We start from the raw sequence: 19173 nt of genomic DNA on the forward strand, positions 1-19173 counted from the left end.
TTTAAGGTGGATTTAAAAGGAGAATCTGGGTTCCCTAGTTTAAACACCATTGAAAGTGATGCTGTTTGGGGATGGATTCCAGCATCACAGTGGCCGCCCATGGCGGGGGGGGTGGGGGGTACAAAACTCAGATTTTGCACCGGTCTCCATTTTCCCTAGCTATGCCTCTGCCCGGAGGGGAGGGCAGAAGGGACTGCCGGCTGTGAGCCCAGCCAGTGGGGGGGCGGGGCGGGGGGGGGGGCAGGGGAGTCTGCCATCCCTGGCCTAGAGCTGCTTTTATAAGCACTGAGGCCAGGGGCAGGGCTTGGGAAGACATGGCCATGCCCCCAGGGGTGGGTGGGGGTGTGGCCATGCCCCTCAACCCCCCCAATAAAAAATCTATACCTACGTCACTGATGCAGACAGCTGCTATACATAGAGATTTAAGCAACTGACATTAGTAAGTGTGGATATGTGTTTCATTGATATTAGTGGGACTTACAACCACATACAGCCACGTAGATCTAGAATTTGTATTTATGTATGGGATGTAAAAGCTTATTGAGAATATGTAATACTGAGGGTATTTTCTGCAGCCAGATATGTCATTCCTTAACTCAGAGGAGGCAAAATGATCAGAAGGCATAATACTTTGAATGACGATAAAGCTTGCTGGTGCATTCTTAAATACCTTTGGTTGTCATTTCAGAAACAAACTATATAAGCACGAAGCAATGCCCCATGAAACAGGTACCGCATTGTGTGGTGTTTTTATAGCATTCCTCTGTATTGATTACATGAGGGTTCCCCAGCATGCTTTCCCTAGCACCCACTAACATTATTAGAAAGTAGGTGAGGCCACTATAATGCACAGCTTGTTATTGGCTATCCTCTTTAAAGTGAAAGGAAGTTCCACTGGAATATCAGGACTGGCAAGCACATGGACTTTTAAAAGTCAGTGTGTGTGGTTCCATTCCTCCTTCTATTCAGGCTTTCCTTTATTCCAGGAGGGGTGAAGAAGGGAGTATCCTGTTTGGCTGTGCCCCTCCTGCAGCAGTCCTTTGGGGTGTTTCTCACTACCCCCTTTCAAAATTCCAAAGATGCCTGAAGGCTTCAAAGTGTTGGAGATCCCTGGATTACACAGTATGTCTTTACCCCACAGTTCTATCATATGCTGTATAGATACCGGTATGTAGAACTGCCATACCGGTCTCTCCCCTTCTCAGGCACCTATGCCTCATGTTCCCAGCTCCTTGTTGGGATATCAGACGGCCAGTTCTTTCCACATCATAGTTGTATGAACTGGAGGACTCATGAATACCATGTTGCAATATTCTCAAATCTTGTCTGGTTTCGGTTAACATTCCATTGACTTAAAAGCGGGTTACTGACCTAACCTTCTTCACTGTAAACTCATTCAGTGGAGGTTTACTGGTATCTAAAATATGTACCTTCTAAAAGAGATATGGGCCAAGACAGATATCCCCAAGTAAATACTTGCCAGCTGTACTGAAGGTTACAAATTCAGTGTCCACTTCTTGCAGCTAAATTTACTTCCTCTGGTTTGCAGTTGTCTGAGGAATAAGTGGTTTTGCATCTGTTGGGTCCCTGTTGATCATTTTCCTAGAACAAATGTAGCCCAGTCTGCCCTGGTGGTTAAAATTCACTTGGAATTTATTAGGCAATGGTAAATTCCACATAGCACAAGTATAACATCTTTAGGATGTTATAAAAAGCATTTTGGAGAAAAACTTCGCACAGCTCTCTTCCCCAAAATGAGTTCAGTCCATTATATTTCTCTCAACCTGAGCTAAATTCATGATCTGTTTCCCCCAACCCGGGTTGGAGATGTGCCCTGCCCGCTGAGCAAACACAAGCAGGCAGGAAACCCATTATTTCTATTGCCCAAACCTCTTACTTGTGTTTCCGCCTCTCGTGCTCACCATTTTGTGTGCTGCCATAGATTCTCTGTGAAGATTTCCCCATTGAAGTTTCCTCTGCTTGAAGCTTATCTGTTTGTTATTTCACAGTAAGAAGTAGATGAATAGTTTTTGCCGAGCAATCCCATGCATGTGTTGTTTTTCCTTTTTTTGTCTGCAAAAATACAGCCCACGATTAGAGAATCTGCAATATGCACATACTTGTGTTGCCGTATCTTCGCAGACTTCCTCCTCAAAACAAAAAAAGAGGTGCAACTGCACGTGCATGGGATTGCTAGGCAAAATAAACTTTATTTATCTACTTTTCACAGTGAAATAGCAAACGGGTTAGTTGCAAGCAGAGGAAGTCTCCATGGGGAATCTTCACGGAGAATCTACGGCAGCACACAAAATGGCGGGCACCGCTGTGAAACTGACACGAGCTCCATGCAGCAGGCAGGAAAAAAGATCCGTTTTGGCTGGCAACGCCTGTGCTCTCCCACCATGGGAACACAAAATACTAAAATGGATCTTTTTATAATGTCCTAAAGATGTTATATTTATGCTGTGCGGAATCCACCAATGAGAGAGAAGGCAGAGGGTCTTTATGATCTCAGTTCCCTATTTACTCTCAAATAAGTGTGTTATATCTGGAAGCATTTTGACTATATAATGATACATCTTCTTTTTCTGTGACAAGCAGGACAGCCATGGGTAACCAGGAAGCTGTTTATAAACAGCCCAAAATAGAAATGAGTCTCTCTCTGATTTCTTCACACTCAAGTAGCCAGGCATGAAAGGCATCATTTAACCTTTATTTCCTATTGCTCAGGAAAGGGCAGCTCACCTTTAGCAAAGTATAAAAGGATCATGACAAATCTCAGACCTGCAAAGAAAGTTCTGACTCAAGGGAAACTCATAGGCCGAACTACAAATTACATTGCAGTTCTGGTAACAACTCCCACAGCTGTTTCTTTCTCCAAAGTGGAATTGGATAGCAGCAGTTGCCTCAAGGAAATGGGAGGATGGGGTGCTGCTTAACACATTCCCCACTACTACCATTTCCAGCACATCCCCAGCCCAGTTCCCCTCTGCTGGAGTGCCAAATACTGAGGGCTTGTTTGCATGATCAGCTATCTTGGCATAATTTATTAATATTTTAGATGAGCATGGGGTGAAGGTAGAGCCAGCGTGGTGTAGTGGTTAAGAGCAGGTGGATTCTAATCTGGAAAACCGAGTTTGATTCCCCACTCCTCCACCTGAGTGGCAGAGGCTTATCTGGTGAACCAGATATGTTTCTGCTCTCCTACATTCCTGCTGGGTGACCTTGGAACTCTGTCAGCCGGTGTCTGTTGTGGCAAGAGGAAGGAAAGGAGCTTGTCAGCCACCTTGAGTCTCCTAATAGGAGAGAAAGGTGGGGTATAAATCCAAGCTCTTATTCGTCTTCTTGTTCATATTTTAGTTTTTCTGTCCCACAAGAATTCTGGAAATTTGTTCCCACACTGTAACTTGAGGATGGACTCCTTTCTTATTCCAATACCCCTATCCACTTCTTTCACATTTATAGCTGTTCAGGTGCAAAAGTACCACATACAGGCATGCCCAGCTAAGCAAGGGTATGAACTGGGAAATGAAACTTGCCCGTTCCTCCTTCCCCCAGGCCATCTAAACTCACCTCTCTCAGGCATGTTCTTTGCAGCCTCTGTGGTTAGAGCTGGGTCAGGGGTGTCCCCACTGGCGTAATGGCTATTGGGCAAGGTGGGCAGCTGCCCAGGGCATCACCTTGTGGGGGGCATCAAAATGCTGGGTTCGTTTTTGGGTATTTTAGTGGTTTTCCATTTTTGGCCTGCAGGGGGCGCAGTTTTTAGGCTAGTGGCACCAAAATTTCAGCCTATCATCAGGAGACTATCCTTATGCTACCCCCCACGTTTGGTGAGGTTTGGTTCAGGGAGCCCAAAGTTATGGACTCCCAAAGGGGGTGCCCCATCCCCCATTGTTTCCAATGGGAGCTAATAGGAGATGGGGGCTACAGTTTTGAGGGTCCATAACATTGGCCCCCTGAACCAAACTGCACCAAACCTCGGGGGTATCATTAGGGTAGTCTCCTGATGATACCCTGAAAGTTTTGAGACTGTGCCTTCAGAAATGTGCCCCCCACAGCCTGCAACACCCATTGACAGCAATGCAGAAAACTCAATGCAGAACAAAGATTATTGGGCAAATTTCTAGGATGTTCCTGCAGGGGGTGCATTTTTGGATGTATCTGCACCAGAATTTCAGGGTATCATCTGGAGATGATGGCACCCCCCCAAGTTTGTTGCAGTTTGGTTCAGGGGGCCCAAAGTTATGGACCCTCAAAACTGTAGCCCCCATCTCCTATTAGCTCCCATTGGAAACAATGGGGGATGGGGCACCCCCTTTGGGAGTCCATAACTTTGGACTCCTTGAACCAAACCTCACCAAACTTGGGGAGTAGCATAAGGACAGTCTCCTGAGGATATGCTGAAATTTTGGTGCTGATATGTCTAATAATGCACCCCCTGCAGGCACCAATGTCCTGGTGCAAAAAAAATTTGGTCGTGGTGGAGTGGCCGCCCATGGGGGGCGGATCTAACTCAGGTTTTGCCCAGGGCTACAGTTTGCCCAGGGCTGCCTCGTTACGCCCCTGGGTGTCCCATGATTTTGTAAGACTGCCAGTAGTCTCCTATGGAATGCAATTCCCCAGTTGTTCCCTTGCCTTTATCTTCACAGATCAGACTAAAGTGGGAGCATCAGGCATTATGCTTTAGACTTTCTCACGGCTGAAGTGCTTTTTTCCCTTTGAAGTGGCTGGTTGCTCCTTGCAACTGCATCAGTAGCAACCAGAGATGCCTTTGACCATTGCACATTTCGACTCCTCTCAGCAGACCAGAGTGAAGGCTGTCGAAACATGAGACCCTTTTGGCTCATCTGTTGATGTGAATCTCATGAAAGGAAACACACACAGTTAGCAGTGGATTTGGGGATGGCGACATGTTGGCTTTTCTTGCATGAAAACAATTTGTATAGGACAATTTGCAGCTGACCTTGTCTCCCTACATTGGAATTATGGCCACTTCCACACAGTTTTTCTCCATGTTGGTATCCTAGTGGCTACAGCCATTTGTTGTCCAAACAAGTAAGTCTAAATTTTTTTCTTTCAAACACAGTTTTAGTTTGTATATGTTTGACTTGCTGGGGTTTCTACACAGATTTGCTTTCTGTTTTTTTAGTTTCTTTCAGGATATTCTTTTCTCAATCAACAAGCTACTTGGGCCACTGTTAACTACTACTGGGTTGTTAATTGTGATGCAATATTTTACTTCAAAAGGTCATCAGGTTATCAGTGAGAATGTTAATAATTGCATTGGGTTGTATTAATTTCAGACACTCCAGCAATGTTAATCCAGTTGACCCTAGTTCTGGAGAACCTGACAGTAAGAAACATGTCAAGTTTACTGAACAAGTGGGAATCCAGAAAGGCTTGTTCCGGGGCATCGCATTTCCCAGTCTCCTGCTATTTCCTTTTTCCCTTCTTCCATAGCCTCTCCTCATTTCCTGCTTTCTTCTCTCCTTCCCACCAAATAGCAAGCCTACCTTTATTTGTCCCTCTACCTTCAGCTCCCCATTCCAACAGCAGCCTCTTCTAAGAAAACCATCGCTCAGTTGTGTGGTGCTGGCCACTGGGCCAGACCTATGTGCACGGTAGGCAACCCTCAAGACTTGTGGAGGGAAACATCACTTTCCCCTGTATCCTCCTTCCCCATACAATATTCTGTTTCCCTCCTTCTGGCATCCTCCGTATCCTCTCCCCTTTCCCTATCTCATTCTCTCATCAGCCATTCACCAATCTACCTTTTATCTGCCACCCATCTTTAGCCATGGAATTGTGGTGCTGTTCCTAGTGCACAGAAAGACATGCAACCATTTCAACAAGAGAATTTTTTAAAGGGTTCTAATAGCCTTCTATCATCCATCTCTTAAAAGGTTGATCATTGGATAGAATTAAGTGTAGAAAAGCCCAAATCTCTGGTGCAATCAAGAGGCTGCAGCATCTGAATATAGAGAGATAATTCTTTAATCTTGATTAGAAGCAAAACCAAAAAAAATCATGACGAAGTACCATGGCAAGCTGTTCCTGATATTCAGGACTTCTTATGGATATATCTTTGAGGAGGATTACAACAGATCAGCCTTGTTGGCATCTCTGGGGTTGATGGCAGCCAATGTCAATTTGCCATTGCCAGTGTTGCATTATGTCTTGCCAAAAAAATCCAAAGATATGAGTCACCTGAAGCTGGGGAGTTGCCTTGCTGGAGCAAAGGCCTTAAAAGGCGACTTCCCAAATGAGCAAAGTTGGGGACGACAGAACAGAATAGAGTCTGCAGTAGTGAATTGTAACTTGTCCAGTAGGTCTGTCCACACCATGACTTCAAAATTTCCAGAAATTTTACCTCTCTGTATTTTACCTCTCTTCATCCTCTCTGCTACACTATTTTCAGAAGCCTGGCAGGTAGGCAGTACTCTCAAACTTCAGTCTGAGGTCAGGCTGTGGATTAGTTTTGTGAGATGTATTCAGTTGGTTGGATCCAGTTGAAGAGTTCGCAGAAAGAGGTGAAGTACTGGATCTTTCTCCACCTTCCCTTGGCCGCCTGCAGTTTGTCTCAAGAATTTGAGAATCAGGAGAGCCTCGCAAGCAAAATTCACCATTTTGCATTTTATCTGCTGCCTCTATGTGTGTGACTATGCACATGCAATAATAAAGGCGACTAGGATAAAATGGCCTCTTTCTCCCTCCTTCTCCATGATTCAAAATACAAGGAGAAAGGTGCGATTTTACCTGATTCTTCCTCCTTGCTGCAGGGCCCTGTCCTGTGGAACATTTTGCTTGCAATACTTTCACAAATGTCAGAAAAGTTTTGGAGGAAACAGCTGATTACTAAGGGAAGGTCTGGGAAGATTTGTTCCACAGACTCCTCTGATTAACTCTTTCACTGGTTACAAACCACATGATTCAAGTCTTCTATTATTGTGGCATTATAGGATTGCCAGCTTCCAGGTGGGGCCTGAAGGTCTCACAGAATTACAACATCTGTCCAGATTACAGAGATCAGTTCTCTTGGAGAAAATGGCAGCTTCAGGGGGTGAATTCTATGGCATCACACCTCACTGAGCTCTGTCCCTAAATCTCCAGGAACTTCTCAACAGAGATCTGGCAACCCAGTGTGGTAAATAGGGAAGCAAAGCACAAACATAGTTAAGACAGGTAGGAAATGGAGGCAGAAACCATAAGAACCCAGGTAATCATGATGCAATCAGCCAGATGATAGCCAGGATATACTGGGAGCTGACATCCCTCAAGAGGTTCATATGGGACAGTTTGGCCACGCAGTGACGTAAAGCCAATGCAGGCAGATTCTCATCTGCTAACAGAGGACTATTATGATAGAGTGAAGTTCTGCTTTTCCTGGTTGCTGTCTGATTCCTAGAGCTAAAGCATAATATCTTGAATGTGCTTCATCCCTTTGCTGTTTGGTAATTTCTGCTTCAGTTGTAGCCAGACAAAATGGATGAGGAAGAGAACAATCAGGTGCCAGAACCAAACCTTTCTGGTTACTCTAGTCTAGGTCTGACAAAGGCATCTCCAAAAACCCCATGCAGGCTGCACAACTCAGCAGTAACGGTTTTCAAAGCATGTTCGATGGAGTAATACACAGAGACTGATGTAAACACATACACAGTTGGAATAAAGTTTCCATCATCACTCTTGGGACTGTGAAGTTGTTGGCATCAGAGTCAAATGTAGTAGTCAGTGATTTCAGCAAACAGGATGCCTCTAGGTAGAATAAAAATTCCATAGGTTTGGAGAGAAAGTATACATTATATGGCTCTGTTCAGTTAGCTACGTCACATGTTGTTGTAGGAACTTATTATTGATAGATCCCTGAGATAGTTTCCTGAACACTTTTTAATTCTAAATATTGCATATTTTTATTTATATTTTTCATATTTGTTGAGTAAATTTGGTTGTTCATTATGTATCCTGTGGTGAGTTAAATATCATTGGCAGTGATAAGCAACTGATAATACCATATTTTAATGAATTATTTTACACACCACAGAGTGTACAGGATTGGTCTAGGTTCCACATCCTGTATCCTGATGATACAATGGTCTGATGAGTTGTGGGTACTCCTCAGTTCCTATATGTGTGGTGCCTGATTCAAATATGGCTGAGCCATGTGTGGAAAAAGTACTTCAGCCTTCACTCCTCTGCCATTTCCTCAATTTGAAACAGTGCCATGGGACCCTGACCCACTCGTGGGTTTTCCCAACAGTCGAAATAGCTCTTCAACCAGATGATTTCAGGTCAGGAAAAAGATGTACTACAGTCACAATCTGACTACACATGTGAGTTTGAGGATAGCCTGCAACTCATGTCTATTACACAAGCCCATCCTGTGTACTTCACATTATGTAGACAAGACCACCAGAAGGGTAGAGCTCAGGGATTCACTGTTGGAGTCCCAAGCAAGTCCTTTTAATATAGGAGTGTGCATTTAAAAAAATTGGTAAAATTTGAATTTGGTTATATTGAATCTGAAAACGTTCAGGATTCCTGAAAAATTCCAAACTCCATACCAGTACAAGGGATTTTTTTGATGGGGAGGAGTTTGGAAATCTGAAAAAAAAAACTGAGTCCATTATACCCCAAGGGGAATATTCCCAGGGCTTTGGGGGTGCTGTTTTTCAAAGCAGAGGCACCAAATATCAGCATAGCTGTTGGTAACTCTCCTTAGAAGAACCACTGAATTTGGGAAAAATTGGGTCAGGGGGGCTGCAATTTTATGGCACCCCATCCATCCTCTGATTCCCACAATAATCATAGACTTTTGTGTCATAGATTCCCACAATAGTCATAGACAATGGATAGAAAATGGGGGCACATAAAATTGGACCTCCTGACACAATATTGACCAAACTTGGGGGTTCTTCTAAGGAGTCACTAGCAGCTACACTGAAAATCTGGAATACCTACCTTGAACCCCCCCCCCCCCCGAGATACTCCACAGACTACAATGGAGCTTTGCTATTTAAACTTTAAAGAGCTGCCACCCAACCTGCTACCCAGCACAAATCGGGATCAGGAGTGCCAGCTACAGGTTAAAACTACAATTTTTTGGCCACAAAAAGCTTTCGACTTTTTTGGGGATTGGCTTTGACGAATGCACATCTGTTGCAGTGGTTTGTGATCGGGGGGTGGTGGTTGTTGCAGTTGCATGCATAATATTTGTCCTCTGACCAGTGGTGAGAGTCTGATATCAAAAAAAGGCTGACAAAGATTCTTGTCTGATTCTGCTAAGCCTGAAATGCTGGACACTTCATCTGACCATTCTTAGGTTTGTTCTTAGATAACAGCGTCTTTATATTACTTAGCCAATCACATTCCTTTTTCACACTGTCTGAATGGTTTGCATCCAACTGTAATTGAAAAGCAACTGACCTTTCAGGAAATGTTGACACCTTCGGGTTGAGAGGTGCAGTTGGCACTATTTAGTAGGCTGCTGGTAACTGCATGATCTTTCCTCAACCTGGCAATGACGGATGTATTATGGAAGTGTATTGGATCTTGTTGCACTAAAATAACAGTTCCATGGACTGAGTCTATGACTATTGTGGGAATCATTTTGTAGTCAATATTTTCCATAACGAAAATTGCCAGAATACCTCTCCAGACACAGGTCCTAATTGGAGTTTAAATTTGACTTTTATGGGTTTTTATCCTGGATGTTTTTTATAATGATTTATTTATTTGGTTAGCTGCCTTGAGTTCTGCAAAGAAGAAAGGCAGCTAAGAAATGTTTTAAATAAATACATTTAATTTTATTTTAATGTTTTTGTTCTACAGCTATCCAGTAACTCAAGATTTTTTTTAAAAAAAGGTCTTTGATAATTGGGGAGAAATGGTGGCTTCAAGGGCCAAGGCAATGGAAACAGTACTTGTGGGGAAGGAATCTTCAAATATTTACACTGCTTTGACTGCAGTCTTTTCAAAAAGATCATACCAAACCAGGTTTTGGAAAGAACAAAGCAGAGGGTGTTACCGCCAGGAAAATAGGAAAAATATTTTCCTGAGCCTGCCACTGAACTACACTGGCTAAGGATCAGAACAAAGAGACCAGTGTTGTCCAAAAGCCTCCACAAGGCTTGGAAAGAACGTGTACATACAAATGTGGAAACAGGAAGAAAAGAGGATATCATGTGGCTGCTCCCCAAAACAGCTTGTAAAGAATCCAGGGATGGAACGTTGTGTGGACTGCATGACCCCTGCATTTCTTCTATGGCAAATCTCACGAAAAAAAATCCAGTCTGGAATCATCATAAACAACTGATTTCAGCTGGTTGTTGTGGGTAGATCCATCAGATGACGGCCACACAGCCCGGAAAGCCCACAACAACCAGTTGAGTCCAGCCATGAAAGCCTTCGACAATAAACTGATTTCAGGCTTGTAGCCTTGGTTAATGGCCCTCTGCTAGACGTGAAGAAGAGAGGCATCATTCATTAAGCTCTGGCTGCTAAAAATGCTCAAAACAAAGTGAATGTCACTTCTCTTGTCAAACACCTGCTAAAGCATGTAGTCAGCTTAAGTAAATCTGTAGGTCCCTGCTTAGTAACTGTTGCTCACAGTCACCCTTGGGCCCAGATCCAGCAGGCTAGCTGCACCCAAGGAAAGATCATTAGTGCCTTTGTGCCCAGATTCTAAACAAGAATCTCCCAAGTCTCCTGTTCCTTTTAAGGAATTGTCTGAGCGGGACTGAGGACCATTATCGCCAGCAAGCAGCAGCGGCAACACCATGCTCATTATAGTCTGTTTAGAAAGAACTAGTGGAGTTTCAGTTTGTCAAAACATTTGTGATTAATCAGCACAGTAATCAGGCTGGTTCTTTTTCAAGGAAGGTCAGGTCCAAGAGATGCAAAGTTCATGCTAATAGCTGCAAGGCAGGGTGGCTCCACAGACACCCTGTACACAAGAGAAATGGTGCTGGTAAGAGCATCAGGCAAACCCTGAATGGGTTCTGGAATCATCAGAACTTTCACAGAGGGTGACCCAGTGCAAAGGTGGACGGAAGGACTCTTGACTCTTTCAAAGATGTATGCAAAGATGAGGCTTACCATCTTCTATATTCACAGGGGCTGTTGTGTTTTCCAAAGATTGATAAGGCCTAGAAAATTCCAAAATCTTGATGCACAGGAGGCACCACCAAGCAATGGGGATTTCACAGGCTTGGAGCCACATGCTTGAATGAGGAGCAAAGGTGTTGCCCAGAAGTAGGACTGTCTAATTTTCAACAGGTCTGCCTTTAATCTGCCGAAATTAGCAGGTGATATTTGTCTCTGTGCTGTGAAAGACTTCACCAGCACAGTGTAGTGGTTAGGAGCAGTGCTCTCTAATCTGGAGAACCAGGTTTGATTCCCCACTCCTCCAAATTACCAGCAGATTCTTATCTGGTAAACTGGATTTGTTTCCCCACTCCTGTACATGAAGCCTGCTGGGTAAGCTTGAGCCAGTCACAGTTCTCTCTGAACTCTTTCAGCCCCACCTATCTCACGAGGTGTCTGTTGTGAGGAGAGGAAGGTGTTCGCAAGCCTCTTTGAGACTCCTTACAGGAGAGAAAAGCAGGGTATAAATCCAAAGTCTTCTTCACACAAACTTCTGCAGATCATACTCAAGAGCTGGCCAAGCCAGTTTTTCTTTGATCTAGCAGTACAATAAAATGTACATTAAATATACATGGAGTCTCACTGTTTCTTGTCAAGTGAAACTGTGGGCAAGATTATTTTACACAAATTTAGTTAAAGAGAAGAGTGCTACAGGGGTCTGTCCTGCTGGTCAAATCTGGCTTTCCTTGATGCTGAAGGAATTTTAGCCAGTAGAGTTTTTATTATCCCTGGTCGATTCCCCACTGGAAAAAAGAATGCAAATAGAACCAGGTTTGAAAAGAATTGGCACCTTTTCATCCTGGTTTCATACTCCCCACTGAAGCTTGTGCCCCCCAAACGATCCTGAGGCAGCAGCAATGCAGGATCCCCCACTGAACGCGCATTCTGTGCAGGGGCTTCCCTGATTGGCTGCTGCTGCTGCTGCTGGGCGGGGAATTTTAAAAAATTTTTCCTGTAGAATCCATGTCTGTGCGAGCATGCGCAGATGAAACAGCAAAGACACGAGGAGACGAACGGTTGATCTTTTACTTTTTATGTAACATAAAGTCAGCACTTACAAGTATTTCCTCTACTGGAAAACAGGGAACTTCAAACATGTTTTCCACTAAACACCATGTTTGGGCTGGGGAGGTTGCGAGTGGCGATGGGAAACGGGATGTTGTTTTGCTCAAGCGGGGCTGTGCACTGAGCATGCTTCCCCACGACCGGCTTATTCCAGCCTGCCCGCACACTTCCCTTTTTGTGCACTTCCCTTCCTATATCCCTTCCCTCCCCGCTCCCGTTCCAGCTGGCGCGCTTGTCCCGCCCCGCTCCGGGTGGGCAGCAGCACCCTAATTCTCTGCACGTCTGGGGAGACACCTGGGACTGCCGGTGCTCCTCTCAGTCCATCCGTGCTCATTGGGCGCTCCTCCTCCTTCCCCGTGTTCGGCGCCAGGGTTCCCCTGCCTGTTGACGTCATCAGGGTGGTGGTGAGGGGTAGGGGGGAAGCCAGGCCCTCCAACAGTCCAGGCTGGAGCATGTTTAGTAAAGCTCTGAGCTTAGGAGAAGGAATAAAACGCCTTAGTTGTGACATACGGGACCTTGTACTTGCAGAACAGTTTATCTCCCCAAGGGAAACAAAAGAGGTTGCCTTTCTCCTGAACTGCCTGGGAGAGGCTTCCGCACCAGACTCAACATTTTTTTTTAAAGGGCTGCCCACAAACAGCCCACTACATCCTGGCTCCACGTCATTACCAGGGGTGGGTGATCCCCTTACTGCACATTCAGTGCGTGTTTTTTCAAAAGGTCCACTTTCTTCCAGGATCCAAAAAAACACGCGCTGGGGGGGCGGGGAGTGGCCGAAACGTGCTCGATGCGTTTTCAGCGCTGGTGTAGTGGGGAGTACTGCTGGAAACCTGGTTATTTGGAGTGTTGAGCGCACATCAAATGATGAGTGGGGAATCGCCCCCTGAATAAGAATCTGCTTCTGCCAAAATCCCCACTTCTACACAGTTCTTAATGTTTCAGGAGCCCTGTCATTGCTGCATTTGGACATCCCATCAAACCAATATCAAGGATGAATGTATATGTAGCCCGCTTGTGGGTGTGCCGCAGCCTGTACTTCCTTCCTCCCTCCTCACGTGGGGGGTGATGAAGGAATTCTGCTTTTAAACTAATACTGGTTACCTATGATGTGTAAGTGCAGGTGTATGAGTTAACCAGAGTTAATTTCCCCCTCATAAGCTAGACTTCTCAACTGGGGTTTAATCCAAGTTTAGAATCCTGGTTTGTGGCAGAAAAGTTAATTCTGATTAAGTGGCATGTCTGTATTCTGAAGTCATGAGTAATTGGAATAAGTATAAATGAAGTCATGAGTAATTGGAATAAGTATTAAACTAGGGTTCCTTCAATACACTCCATGTAAGGGTGCGGCGAGACATGTTTGTCAGCATAGCAACAAGCCGGACCTGTGCACATTCTGGCTTAATGTCAGCTGGATGATACATCTGAATACATCGATGTATCCCGTCACCCTGCGTCCATAAAAGGAAACTCTTTTTTTTGGCCAGGTTGTAGCTTTTTCTATGACAGGACTGGAACAGTCCTGTCATTTGGGAAACTAGCGATATAATGGATGTTCCAAAATATTGGCAGGATATTGCTGGAACTGATAAATACTTGAAGGCATGACCATGACAGCTAGGCTTTCCTGAATGTACCTGGAAACAACTGTTGAACATGGGCCAGCAGCTGGAAATGTGGGTAAATGAGTTGAAGAAATGGTTTGTGGGAAAGAACTTTGAGAGAGGAGCCAGTGGGCTAATGATGAGGAAGATTGTTTGGCTGACAGAGGTTCCTCAGTGAGAAATTAATCTTTCCTTCAGGGCTACGTGACATTTCCTAATTAGGGTTGCCAAAAGGCCTGGAGAAAAATGTATTTTTGTTTTAATTAAGGTTTCATGGGAAGTTATTTTATCCCATGCCATGAAAAGCTTCCAATGCATACTTCAACACACTAAGCCTGAGGCAGGACATTTTCCTACAGGCCAGTTGGCAACCCTACTTCTCTCATGGGGGTGGGGACAAGATTCGATCCACCATTGCAGAGTGAGGCTGTTTCTGTTTACTTTTTGTACCCTGTCCATTTTCCACCGGCACATTATAGGAACTGAAGATCAGTATCCAGGTGCTCAGAATCAGCAGGCTCATAGAGCAGCATTTCCCCCTCTCCATTCAGTTCTCCTCTGCCTAGTCTGCGACTCAACAGTAAGGCTTATGTTACTTAGCTCCACTGCAGGGGAGAGAAATGGCTGGGAAGACAGAAACAGATTGGTTAGGGCACTGTTTTCCCCTCTCTCCAGATCTCACTGCTCTGCTTGAGTGCCCAGTTTGGGGTTAGAATCTGGGGAGGCTGGAGTTTAGTAAGGGGAACAACTTCAGTGAAGGATAATGACATGGAGTCTACTCTCTCCAGAGCAGTGATTTTCTCTTTTCTCTGGATATCATTTGTAGTTCTGCATATAGGTTGAAATAATGTGGGGATTGGGGGGGCATGTTCTGCATTTCTGCATTTGGTATAAGACTGTACCCTGCCTTTCCAATTCAGCAGTAAGCATAATCCTATACCAGTTTAATGTTATGTAGGCCTGTTTGCATTCCAGACCAAGAAGAACAGGTTTTGATGTTTAGAACTCCAATGAGCCTCGTAATCTCTTAACTAAATACAGAGATCCTTGATTTCCCAAAATGGAGTCTGTTTATTTCCCACACATTAACAATATCTTAAGGCAAACCCTTTCATAATACGATGTGCTGAGTTTTTATACAATTGTGTGAAAGACTGCCTTTTCTGTAAATATCCTTTAGTCAGAAGGCACACATAAGCTAGAAATTGAGACCAATGTAAAGCAAAGGGATTCTGATCTAATATTTTGATCCAGCTGTTTCTGGTTGTAGAAATCCTTAGTCAAATATAAAGGGCAAATTTGCTCGTTTGCTTCAAACTGGCTATGGCAGCAGTGCAGAGTTGTGGTTAGACTGAGACCCAGAATTGGATTCCTACCGAACTGTGGAAGCTTGCTGAGTGACCTTGGGCCAATCATATGATCTGCCTACCTCATATGGTTGTCATGAAGATAAAATAGATGAGATTTGGGTCCACAGTGAGTCCGAAAAAGGACGTAAATAACAATGGTCAACTATTTGAAAACCAAACTGTTAAGTTTTCAGCTGGGATACTAGACCAGCATTAAGATTCAATTCCTTCAACATTATTTTTAAAGTTAGGGTTATTAGTGTTTGTTATGTTTGTCTTATTCTACTGGAGACTTACAATACATTTTGAGAGAACAGAAATTATTCTGTTTCCCCCCATTCCCGTGAAAATCATTGTCCTACTCTAAAAGGTACATATCACACAGAAACATGGCAGCTAAAACAGTAATTCTAAACAGGTCTACTCAGAATCCTATTCAGGCTTATTTAATAAGGTTTAATCCCAGAAAAAACATTTTTAGGATTGTACTGTACTGTAAGTAATATCTCAAGGGAAAATATTAGCAAGATTTAGACAAATGTTTTATAGGGTTGCCAGTCTCCAGATAGTAGCTGCAGATCTTCCAGAATTACAACTGGTCTCTAGGCAATAGAGATCAATTCCCCTAAAGAAACCAGCTCTCTCCCTAGGCTTCACTCCTTTCCCAACCCAGAACTTTACAACCTTACAAATCTAAGTACTGTTGATTTCAATGTGACATGGTTATTGATGGACTTAATTCTCCCACTGAAATCAATGGGACTTGAAGCTATTTAATTTAAGATCATGGCTGATACACAAGCTAAATTATAGATCAGTGATGGCGAACCTTTTTGAGGCCAAGTGCCCAGGTTGCAACCCAAGACCCACTTATTTATCGCAAAATGCCAACATTGCAATTTAACCTGAATACTGAGGTTTTAGTTTATAAAAAATGGTTGGCTCCAAGGCGTGTGTTACTCGGGAGTAAGCTTGGTGGCAGTCGGTGGCTTTGCTTTGAAGCAACCGTGCAACGCTTCCAACAGGTGAATCATGACCCTATGAGGGTTTACTCAGAAGCAAGCCCTATTGCCGAGCTTACTCCCAGGTAAAGGATCGCGCTTTAGTTATTCGCTTGAAAATCAGTGGGGTTTAACAGTGCTGAACTGGGTACCTACACTGCTTCCCCAAAATTAGGTCTTAGGTTTAATGCTAATAATTGAGCCCAGCAGCCCAGGCCAGCCTAGATCTGTTTGCGCGTGCCCTTAGAGAGGGCTCTGAGTGCCACCTCTGGCACCCGTGCCATAGGTTCGCCACCATCGTTATAGATCATCACCTCTTATAATAGTAGCATGACTGGCCTCTGTGCCTGAAAAAAAGCAAAACCAGGCCACTTAAAACAAGGAAAGGGTTGGCAAATACCTGGATGGTTTTGCATGTTTACTTGGAAGTGATGTTTACTATTTTCAGTGGAGCTTATTCCCAGGAAAGTGCACAGAACTACCGTCTTTAAAGAATAGTAGATGTAACACAGAGAAAGGGGAATAGTAGGGTTGCCGGGTTCAGGTTGGGAAATGCCTCAAAATTTCGAGGTGGATCCTAGGAAGAGTGATGTCTGCGGAAGGGAAGGGCCTTGGTAGAGTCCAGTGCCACAGAGCCCGCCCTCCAAAGTAGCCAGTTTCTCCAGGGGAATCAATCTCTGTGGTCTGGAGTTTAGTTTTAATTCTGGGAGATCTGCAAGTCCTACCTGTGGGTTGGCAACTCTAACAGAGGCACAAAAACCAAGTGGGACCTGCTTCCCTCGAGGATCCTGCTTCGTGTTACAACATCTTTTATTTTTAGGGGAACAACATGAGGACTTTACATCACCTGTGCAAGAAGGGTGTTGTACCTCACAAACATACACCAGCTCTTTCTGTTTGCAATAACAGCAGGCAGGTAGAAGGGGCATTTAGCTACTGTTTTTACAGCCTCAGACAGACCCAGGGAGCCAGTACTAGCTTCCTTGTAAAATTTGGTAAGTGAAATTATTTTCGCAATGGACCAAAAGCAACTCAGTGCATTCTAGGCAGGCAGTTACATGACTAGCAGTTAGGTCACTTCTTGGAAAATGTCAAAACCTAACTATACCTCTGGTGTTCATCAACCACTGCTATTTTATTTAGTGAATATGACAAATATAACCCTATCTCAGATCTAGTGCAATCTCACTGCACCTTTATCTTATGGATACTTCTTTCCTGCTCTTTTCGCTAGGAAGAGAAAACAGCAAAGAAGAAAGAAGGAAAGATTCTTGAAGAAAAACATAAGGATATTTATGAAAAAGACACAAGAAGAAGCAAACTTTCTGACCAAGCAAAAGAATGTAAAAAAGAAGAAAATGTACCAAAGGCAAATAAAAAAGCAAAGGATGAACCAGACAGTATTAAGAAAACTGGACAGAACAAAGAAGAGAAGTCCTCCAAGGAGGAAAAGAAAGTCTTAAAGGAGAAAAATGAAACAGAAGACAAAAATACGACTGCCAAAGTGAGAGGGGAAGAAAAGACTGCAGTCTCAAAAAACAAACTAGCTGACAACAAAGGGAAGGAGGAGAAGGCTTTTGATTTAAAGAGAGGCACTGAGAAGAGAGAAGATAAAAAAGGAACAGAGAGAATAGGAGATAAAAGTTCAATTTTAAAGCAAAGTTCAAAGACAGGAAGTGAAGAGAAATCACTGAGAGACAGCAAAGGAGCCTCAGAGGGGAAAAGCTCTAAACCAAGCGAGGAGAAATTGCTGAGAGACAGCAAAGTCACCTTAGACGGGAAGAACGCTAAACAAGAGCAAGAGGTAACAAAGGAAGTGGATCCTGATAGCGACTCCTCTAAATCTGTAGACACTTCTTCCAACCAGAACAAGGAAGAGGAAGCCACCAGTATCTTTGATGAGCCACTGGAAAAAGTGAAGAATAACGATCCAGATCTGACAGAGATTAACGTCAATAATTCCGACTGTATCAACAATGAAATCCTGGTGCGCTTTGCTGAAGCCTTAGAATTTAACACTGTAGTCAAGATCTTTGCATTGGCCAACACCCGTGCTGACGATCATGTTGCCTTTGCCATAGCCATAATGTTGAAGTCCAACAAGACTCTGACCAGCATAAACTTAGACTCTAATCACATAACAGGCAAAGGGATCCTTGCAATCTTCCGCGCACTGCTACAGAACAATGCCCTGACAGAGCTGCGCTTTCACAACCAGAGGCACATTTGTGGAGGGAAAACTGAGATGGAGATAGCCAAGCTGCTGAAAGAAAATATCACCTTGCTGAAGCTAGGTTACCACTTTGAGCTAGCAGGACCCCGCATGACAGTCACCAACCTCCTGAGCAGGAACATGGACAAGCAACGACAGAAACGTCTGCAGGAGCAGAAGCAGGCTCAACAAAAGGGAGAGAAGAAGGATTTCCTGGAGGTGCCGAAGGCTGGAGGCCTGCCAGCGAGTTCACCTAAGGCTTCTCCAAAGCCATCCCCTAAAACATCCCCATGGTCTTCTCCCAAACCTTCTCCTAAGAAAGCAGCCCTGGATGCACCGCCCCCACCCCCACCCCCTCTAGCCCCTCCTCTGGCCCCTCCCCTGATCAATGAAGACTTAAGGAAGTCTCTTTCCCCAGCAACTCAAAGGAAGATGGTAGAAAAAGCTCTACCTCCACAAGAGAAGAACTCCCGAGATCAACTTCTGGCAGCCATTCGCTCCACCAACCTCAAACAACTGAAGAAGGCAAGTAAAGGGAGAATGTGGAGGAGGTTATTATGGGGTTAAGATTTTGGAGAGTGCTGTTGGATTCATTAAAGTCAAATTCTTGAAAAGGCCTGTGATGCTGTCACTCAGGAGTATGTGCTGAGGGTCTTCTTAGGTAAATAAAGTATATGTTCATTTCTAGCAAATAGTACAAAGCAAAGACCCGCACATGCAGAATAATGCACTTTCAATCCACTTTATTTATTTATTTATTTATTTATATATTCGGTTTATAGACGCCCTCCCCCTAAGGACTTTCA

General features: G+C 44.1%; 1 protein-coding gene across 2 annotated transcripts in view; it reads left to right on the top strand.

Moving 5' to 3' along the window:
• Window positions 1-19173, top strand: part of LMOD1 (leiomodin 1) — a 38394-nt gene that overhangs the window by 15741 nt on the left and 3480 nt on the right. For both annotated transcript variants that reach the window (XM_048498432.1, XM_048498431.1), the window contains one exon: window positions 17390-18892. In XM_048498432.1, the coding sequence (XP_048354389.1) occupies window positions 17390-18892 (1503 nt within the window). The remainder of the gene's footprint in view (window positions 1-17389; window positions 18893-19173) is intronic.

The sequence above is a fragment of the Sphaerodactylus townsendi genome, linkage group LG05 (assembly GCF_021028975.2).
Source record: "Sphaerodactylus townsendi isolate TG3544 linkage group LG05, MPM_Stown_v2.3, whole genome shotgun sequence".
In the NCBI taxonomy this organism is placed as follows: Eukaryota; Metazoa; Chordata; class Lepidosauria; order Squamata; family Sphaerodactylidae; genus Sphaerodactylus; species Sphaerodactylus townsendi.